This window comes from Ruditapes philippinarum, unplaced genomic scaffold (assembly GCF_026571515.1).
Source record: "Ruditapes philippinarum isolate M1 unplaced genomic scaffold, ASM2657151v2 ctg1267_1_1_1_1, whole genome shotgun sequence".
NCBI lineage: Eukaryota > Metazoa > Mollusca > Bivalvia > Venerida > Veneridae > Ruditapes > Ruditapes philippinarum.
The window spans coordinates 213,804-223,038 of NW_026859684.1; the positions used below are offsets into that span (position 1 = coordinate 213,804).

At 30.7% G+C, this 9,235-nt stretch overlaps 1 protein-coding gene across 1 annotated transcript; it reads left to right on the top strand.

Annotated features, from left to right (window-relative positions):
• Nucleotides 1-877: 877 nt before the first annotated feature.
• On the top strand, nucleotides 878-9,235 carry LOC132757495 (F-box only protein 16-like). Its single transcript, XM_060748792.1, has 8 exons — nucleotides 878-1,081; nucleotides 2,800-2,835; nucleotides 3,211-3,417; nucleotides 4,483-4,647; nucleotides 5,057-5,223; nucleotides 5,626-5,743; nucleotides 6,975-7,143; nucleotides 7,778-9,235. The coding sequence occupies exons 1-8, from the start codon at nucleotides 1,010-1,012 to the stop codon at nucleotides 7,837-7,839; spliced, it is 996 nt and encodes a 331-aa protein (XP_060604775.1). The 5' UTR covers nucleotides 878-1,009; the 3' UTR covers nucleotides 7,840-9,235.

Consider the following 9,235-nt stretch of genomic DNA (forward strand, 5'->3'; position numbering starts at 1 on the left):
TTATCAAGTGGTGAATTAAGAATGAACCTGTATTTCTTTCTCTGTCTAACAAACTCTTGATGCTGTAAATGATTTTAATTATTTAGGTGTGAAATTTATGTTAAGTGGTTAATTTAATAAAACAAAAACAAAAAACCTTGACATATCAAGCTCCGAAGGCAATGTTTAATAGTTTAACTAAGATTTAAAACTTTGTTTGCCTATTGATATTCAAGTACAGTTGTTTGGCAATATGGTTAAGACACTACTATGGTATATGGATCAGAAGTATGAAAACAATGCTTTTATTTCTCAGTATCATATACATTTTTATAAATATATACTCAAACTTTATGCTTAAACTCAATATGTCGGCTCCTTCTGTGATGGTTTTAGGAGATAATATTAGTCCCTAATTGAAAATGATGTTGTTTGAAGAATGTTAAACTTTGTGGTAAATTAGTCAGTGGTTATAAAGCTGATACAATATAAGTGCATGTGCTCTGTAGAATTGCACTATGTACAGTTTCATAAAAAGGGGTATTTAACATTGCCAGTGAACTAAGAAAGTAAAGTCTACACTAAACAATATTGGTTGTTCAGATTTTGGGGCAATATAAAATGTTTTAAAATTAAATAACTTTAAAAAAAAATTAAATCACAATTACGTAGTAGGTTTTATAAGTATTGAATAGTGAATTCTGCCAAGAGTTTAGGTTAGAATATATAAAATTTAATTTTAGTTAGAACATTATTCACTTTGTTAACCATTAAAATATGATTAATCAAACTTCAAAAAACTATATAATAGACCCAGGCAAACCCGTTACTCTCCGAATATGAAAACGTACAGGTACGGTACAGGACGGTAACTAGGTCCTATCTTCGTAAAAGTACGCCATTTTCCGTGAACAGCAACGGAAATAAGCATCAAGATGGCTGACCGCGGCTTAATTGTCACTAATTAGTTGTTTTGGTTGTATTTATTACTTGTTAACTTAAATTTATGTAATTTTATTGAAATACAAAAATGTCGATGATTGCTAAGAATCGAACTAAAAGTACATGGACGCCGCTGAGTAACGAAGAAACAAATAATAAGGTAAAATTTTCGAGTTGACAGGTGCCTGTGCTTGTTTATTGATTAAACAAGTGGGTGGGGGTTTGTAAATACATATATATTTTTCGAAAATATATTGAGCGAAAGAGTGGCTTCACATTTATGCGTTTGAAAAACCCAGGTACTTAACCGTAAAACAAAACGCTGTTGGTTTTAGTGGGTAACAAATTAAGTAAAAAGCGTTAATTATAAAAAGAAATTAGACAAAGCCTATGAACTGGGAAATCAGTCTAAGAATTTTGTTCATTTTTTATTTTACATTTTCTGTTTTAAAGGTGTCATAAGGTATTTGATGCATCGCATCGGTTTTCACCTCGACAATTATTAATATGAAATTAGGCAAAGCCTATGAACGGGGAAGTCGTTGAAAAATTCCTTTCCGTTTTAAAGGTGTCATTCGGTATTACATGCACCGCTTCCGTTTTCACTCGGAACACTCGACGATTATTATTGATCCGAAAAGTTGAGATTTGTTCCGTTATCGGAATACCCCGCCTATTATCATTGATTTACATTGTAAATGGCGGCGCCCGACTAGAACTGACACTGAAAATTTCATTGATAGGTATAGAATTCTATATATTTTTTAATTGTTTTTTATTTGATTTTCTTTTAAATATACACGTGTAGTCTATAGCCGGGCAAGCCAAAGCCCGGACCCGCTTCGCGGGCCCGGTCTTTGACTTCCCCGTATTAAGCTGAAAGGTTGCGATTGTTCTATTATCAGAATACCTTGCCTATTATCTTTGAGTCTGTTATATATCAGAAAATAGCTTATATAGCTAGTAGTGAGAAAATTCTGCAGCAGTGGCCCTTCACTATACTGAAAGAAGAAGTGTTATTATGTTTGATTGTAACCAACTTTAAATAAAGATTATCTTATCTGAGTTACATTGAAAATGGCGGCACCCAACCAGATATGACACTTAAGTTAAAATTTCATTGATAGGTATAGAACTCTCTATAATTTTCATTGTTTTTTTAAATTTGATTTCCATTTAATTATACATGTGAAGTCTATAGCCTGGTAAATCAAAGATCGGGGCCACTTCGCGGATTTTCATTGAGAGAAACATGAATTAAAGAACTCCTGGCCATTATCTTGTATAATCTACATGTCCATTAATCCAGATTTTTTTGCCTGAAACTTATCAATGTGGCTATTTTTAAAAAAGGTCACCTATCAGTGACATAAAAATGCTCATCTCAGAGCGTTGACTATTTGCATCAATGTATTAATCATAATTCTTGTCTTAAATTTTCACTTTAAAAGTTTAACATTTTTAGGTCTTAAAATACCTGTTGTTACTAGTAGATATGAAACACAAGCTGGAATGGCTTGTGGTTTTCTAGCCTTAATTTCTTTGACTGAATAAATAAAAGTTATATTTTCTTTGTAAATGTTTTTGTGAAATGAGAAGGGTAGCTCCAATTTAGTAGTGTCGGGAACTCTGTAATGCATTATTTATCTTTTGAATGCTTAGTCAATGTATCAAAAATAACAGCATGACTTATGCAAGCAATATGGCATGGTTGATTTTACTGTAATTACTTCTTATGGGCAAAAATTAAAGAGCTAGATTGAGTTATTTTTCAGTCGTGACCTTTTTTAAATCTTTTATAAATTTATGAAAAAAAAATGTGGCATGCTTTTGTTCTTTCCTTTTCTGCATATTCAAAATGTTTTGTTTTATTTACAGATATTTGAGGAAAGAAGAGTTCTTATAAATAAGTGGGTATGTAGAAATATTACATTCTGTTGAGTAGCTTTTTATCGACTTCAGGTTTTTATAAATTACCTATTAAGAAGGGCTTGATCTGGATATAAAGTAGCCAAACATTCTCAGTCAGGTTATAATTAACAGTTACTATGAAACTAAAATTAATGATTTTTAATCATTACCATCAGTTACTTTAATTTGGCTATTACTCTTTATCACAAACTTGGATTGTCAGTGTTGATTATTTTGCATCAAAAGAATTGGAATACTTATTTATTATGATAATGTGCAGTTGTAAGACAAGGGACATTACTCTGAAAGCTATATTTTGGTGTTATTCCCCTTTTAAACTTAATTTAATGCTATTTTGTAAATGAAAACTTATTACAGTTTGAGAAATGGACACACGATCAGAGGAAACAGATACTGGAAGATTTGATACATAAATCAAAGATCCGAGAGAAAGGATTTATACGGGACTACGTAAAGGAACATGTTCCCGCCTTAAAAAGAGATTTCACTCGTCATCTGCCTAGAGTTATTTCCATTTATATTTTCTCATTCTTAGATCCCAGAAGTCTAAGTAGATGTTCACAGGTAATTATTAATTAGTTTCTTGTCATTCACATAGTAGCACCTATTTAAGATGATTAAAATAATGTAAACACATTTTATACTACATGCTGTATAGTCCTACAAATTTTGTTGGCATGCATGTTTACCAACTTTACAGCTTTACTCTGGGTCATCAGGTAACAGGTATGCATGTCTCTCACTCTGCTAATGGCAGCCCAGATTATGGATGAAACAAAATAATACTGCTCTTTCAGTTTCTGATTTACACTTGGTTAAAGTTAAGCAATAAAGAATATATATTGTAGTTCTTCGACAGGGCTTCCGTTAGTGGAAGTTTGGGAGTAATTTACTCCTTGACTTTGGCTTGTGACTGACAATATGCAATTCCTTTCCTTCTTTACCTATATAATGTGACTTCCACTGCCAAACATTTTGCAGTCTCTGATTTCCAAATTTTTTTAACTTAATGGAAGAACATAAGTTAATAGGTTGTATCCTTGGTTATTCAAATCATGGTTTTTTACAGGGACACTGATCCCAGTATGCAGTGAATGAGCTATGTGTGTTTTAAATTCAGAGAACTGTCTGTTGTCTGGTCTTAGAATTGCTATATAAGTATACAATGTATATGGTATTTGATGTTGTAATATATCACTCAAAGGTATTAATTGGTAAAAAGAGTCTTTAAAGATATGCAATGCTCATCCTTTAGTAAAATATTTTTACCACATAAATTTATTGAAATCTTCATAATTCTTACTGAATTTGTCTAATTTAAATAAAAGAATGAATGAATAAAGCTAATTGGTCTTTTCTTAGAAAAAGCTGCCAGTTTTTTTAATGACACTATATATTCATATTGTGACCACCTATAGTGTGTAGAGTTGAAAACATAACATATATACTTTGTGTGAAGTAAAAACATGTTTATCTTATATTATTTACAAAGAGACTGTGAAGCAATTAACAATATCATGTAATATCAATTTGAGCATAGTATATCTTTAATTGTAACTAATAATTATTTAATTGTCTCTTGTAATTTACATCAGCTGTATTTATTTTGTTTCTTACATTCTTTTATAGGTGTGTTGGCATTGGAAATATTTGACAGAATTAGACCAGTTGTGGATGCCAAAGTGTGTAAAACTCGGATGGAGCTTACCATTAATGCCTGGCCAGTATGAAGTGGGCGTATGGAAACGGAACTACATAGAAAATATCAAAACACTCCAGATAATGTTTCCAAAAGTAATTCTATTACTGTAGATAAAACCTATATGAACACTTTCAGTGCTAAAACCAATAGTAATGCACATATACCACAAGGCAGCCTGCACTTCATCCACTAATATATTTTAAATTTATTGTAGTACTAGAGTAATTACATTACATAATTAAACAGAGTAAGGGTTTAGACATTGTGACAGTTTCTTGTTTTAAACTAGATTTTTTTTTTGCAGTTATTAAGTTTTACTAAAACTCATGTTAGTTTGCTGAAAACATGAAAGCAAGGTCACAGAATGATGATGGTACATATGTGCTTGGTTGAGCCATGTACATGCTTTTAATTTTATTTCTATATTTAACTGAAAAGTCTCTGTAATATCTTTAATTTTGTAGAAATGAACTGTTCTTGTTTTTTTTATCATAATTTTAGAAACATACAAGATTAGACCTGTCAAAAGTGAATGAGCACAAACGACCCCCAAAGTCTGCCAAGCAGCCAAAAACGACGCCATGGCGAGGCTCGGACCCAGTACCCAAGGATACCTGGAGATACAACGTACTGGAAAATGATGATGTGGTATCCGATGTAAATAAAGAGTAAGTAATGATTTGTTTGTCAACTTCTTCAAGTTCTTGGGTCATTTACTTGTTCCTAAATGCTCTGTATGAATGTAATTTATCGGCAAAATAAGTTGTCAGTATCCATGGGGTTTAAAGATAAGTGTTGATTTTTTTATGAAATCTTACAGTGTTCTAATTTAGACATTGGTAGCACACAAACAGCCAGGCAGTAATTATCACTGTGCACACTATTCTCAGTGCTTTAGTTTAAAAGGGTTGGATCACCAATTTAAAATTTCAGTCATTTATCTTGTATCTCATTCTACTAGAATGTTTTGCATTGCTTATGTATGGTAAACTATTCATCATTTTAAAATATAAATTGTGTTAAACATATGATGACATATATAACATCAAAGTTTTTATCAAAATTTTTAGACGAAAGAAGAAATCTTACGCAACAGAAGGGAAGAAAATTTCTAGTAATTCTAGAAGCAAGGTTAAAACGGGACAACATATTCATAATACAGAAATTCGAAGATCTCAGTCATACACAGTAAGTATCCAAATATACAAATGTATACAATAATTCAAATTTAAAATGGCCTTTGTCGACAGTTGTAAGTCTAGCATATTGCAAGATTGCCTTTCCTACTTCTATGCAAGATTTCCTTTCCTACTTCTATGTAAGATTGCCTTTCCTAGTTTTAGGCAACATTTCAGGGTACATGTTATATGTAAACCACTATGTACATTTGTATCCTTTAAAGTATGACTATGTATGTTTAATTTTTATGAAGATCATAATTATACTTAATTACAAGATAAACAAGCATTTACTGTATATACTTACTGTAATCCATTCTTTATATTATTACCTATTAACATATTTCTAAATCTGTAGTTGACCCACTTAGCTCAATAGGGAGAACATTGGACTAGTTATCCATGAATGGCTGGTTCAATCTTTGGGCAAAGCAAAATTTCTTTGACAATTGATATCAGACTTTGAGTCTTATGGTCATTTGTATCTCACTGCTGATTTAGAAATCATGCTGAGAAATTTTTAAATATTAGTTATCCAGGAAAGCTGGTTAGGTGGATCGGCAGCCAAAATAAGACCAAAAATGTGTTAAAATCTGAATAAAAATCAGGAAAAGAAAACAAACAAACATGTTTCTATACATAAGAATGATAATACCTAAGTACCTGCAGAAAGCAAATAGTTTCAAGGTGGTGAAAATAGACTGGATTTAAACCAAGTCTATGATCTTAGATATGTTGCTTGTCAGAAGTAACAGATAATTCCTAAAGTAAATTTTACTAAAATGTATAAGAAGTTACTGCCTATATACAACTGAAGATAGGCATGCATTCCATGGAAAATGAAACTCTAAATTAAGAATACTAAAAGGTATAACAATTAGGGTGCTTGGTTCACTGACTGCTGGCAAATAACTACAATAACTACACATTGGCACTTAACTCTTTGGAATGTTGGAACTGAAAATGAAGAGCTTTTGTCACCAGTATGGTAAATAGCCAACAAGCCAGCCTGTTTATCAGGCTCTATATTGATAATTTGATAACTTCAAATTTTACCCTTGACATCGCCAAAATAGATAATAAACAGTTCCAAAGAGGGAACCTGGACAAGTCCATGTTAGCATTGTGGTAGGAATAAGTGGTTAATGTTAATAAAGCTGACATCATTGTTTTATCTTTCTGAGAAATGTTTATTGATATATCATTGAATTAATTTTAAAAAAATGCGGAATTTTTTACAGAAACTTATCGCAAGCTCACCAGATCCTTTGAACAACTGGAATGGTTTTAACACCTTGCCTGTTGACATGACGACAGGGGTCATGCGCCCAGCTCCTGTATATTCTCCACCTCACCCAGTACCAGCAAAGCGGCAACCGATTTCAGCCAGAACACCAAGGGACCCTCCCAGTATGGTTATTTCTTACATTGTAAAACACTAATATATACAATTCGATCTCTTATGAATCATTACTTTTTATAGACAAATTTGATTGTTTAATCATTTATGTTGATAAAATTTGTAGTCTTATTTCAAATTGAATATAAATGTAAAACAAAATTGATCATGATTTCATTTTTTCCATAAAATTAGTTGCCAATTATTTGTATATTTTGCAGCATTTTATAAAGTATAGTTGTTAAACCACGGTAGTCAGTCATTATCCACAACTTCTATAAACAAAATCTTTTCCTAAACCATTTTGAGGATTTTTATTAAATTGTATGAAGTAAAGAACTTCTCAGAAATCAAAATGGTGAAAGGTTATTTATATTTTAGTGGACTGCTACCAAAGTTGTTTTAATTATTGCCCTTTGGTCAAAATTAGCCCCAAACTGGGGCATATAGGTTTCCCTTATATGTATACATATGTAGTAAAATTGTAAAAAAAGTCTTCTAATCTGAGCCTTTATAAGTTTATAATCAGATGTGTGATATAAGGATTATTACGACTCTCTTGTTTATTTTCTCTTGCAAATTTGTAGATGATTAAGAATTTGTTTCCATGACTTACCTATTTATGTGTTTTCTTTTGTTTTGCAGCAAAAGATCTGTTTCCTAAGCAACCATGGACTGTTCCAAAAGATTCAGATGATGAACTTTGACCCCCTGTACACAAATTTTGTGAAGCAGACTGTGATTTATTCTAGATGAATCTAAAATGTTGTAAAAAAAAATAAACAACATAGAACCAGTCAGAAAAAAAAATTACTCATGACCTTATGTTTAATTTTAAAAATTTTGTTTGAAAGTTTAATTTTTGTTTTAAAGAACCTTACTCAATGTACAGCATAAATTACTTTTTCATATGAAAAAGATGTTTTTGTGAACTATAAATAGAAGTTTCAGTGAATTTTAAAATGTCTATATAAAAAAGATGGGTCCAGTTTTATACTGTTTATTTCATTGTTGTGCACAATAATATGAGTTTTATTTACATTCAAAGTCATTGTGTATTTTTTATACAGGTTAATGAGTTTTTAAAATGTATAAAAGTATATATCGGCTGTCTGTAGTTAATACACAATTTTTTGTTTGAATTTTAAAAAAAATCCAAAATACTTGTATGAAAGAAATAATTATGTTTATATATTTCTTTAAAAGTGATCGGTAAAGCATGCACAAAGTCATTGCTAAACGGTTAAAACCCTACTTGAATTAGCAGCATATTACTTTGTTCTGAAACATTTTATTCTGTTTATGTACATGTTCAATATTCATGTGTGTTACAACTCTTGTGAGAATCAACGGACTATACAATTTTATGATTTATCAATTTTATGAAAATATTTCATCAGATTAAGCTTTATAACCTTTAATATTTCATTAAAATAATCTGTCCATCCTGATAGAGTGCAAGTGAACAAAGGCCTCGGCAGAATATACTTTGTTTTTCTTTGAATTTAAACATTATGCACTAGGCTGTCACAACCCAGTCGTTGTTGAAACTGTGTAAATCACTTGTTCTGGCTTCAGAACTGTCCATTGTAAGAGTTTGTGTATTTCAATGTCAAAAAAAATTATACAAATAGTGATTCTAGGTATTTACTTTTCTCTAAAATTACTTTATTTTTTTGTTGTTGTCAAAATATGTTAAAAACTAGCCCTAAGCATTAGTCACAGGGTAAAGGTACAAAAATAAATCAATTATTAGGCATATTTTTCATAATCATGCAAAATGTTGCATAGATTGGATATATGGAATATTTATTAGGCTTTTTATATATTTTTATGGTGTCTTTGGTGTCTTTTCAAAAATTATTTTAATCTTATGGAAGCATATAGTTTAAGGATAGCTTTATTTTAATACATTAATTTTGTAGTAAAGTATGGATTTTGTGTACATGTAATAAGGTTTTTAATGTGATATTTTACATGCTGTTTTTTCTTGTACATGTATATAGATTTAGTAAGTCATTCAGATATACACATTGACTATTTAACTGTATATTTTATATTACATTGTACTTGTAGATGGAATTATAAAAGCTTTAAAACTTA

Bases quoted from the DNA above. Each gene is read 5' to 3' on its own strand.
- LOC132757495 (XM_060748792.1), top strand. From the start codon at position 1,010: ATGTCGATGATTGCTAAGAATCGAACTAAAAGTACATGGACGCCGCTG. The intron at 2,836-3,210 runs GTATGTAGAAAT...AACTTATTACAG, and splicing joins GAGTTCTTATAAATAAGTGG to TTTGAGAAATGGACACACGA. The intron at 7,144-7,777 runs GTATGGTTATTT...TTTGTTTTGCAG, and splicing joins AACACCAAGGGACCCTCCCA to CAAAAGATCTGTTTCCTAAG.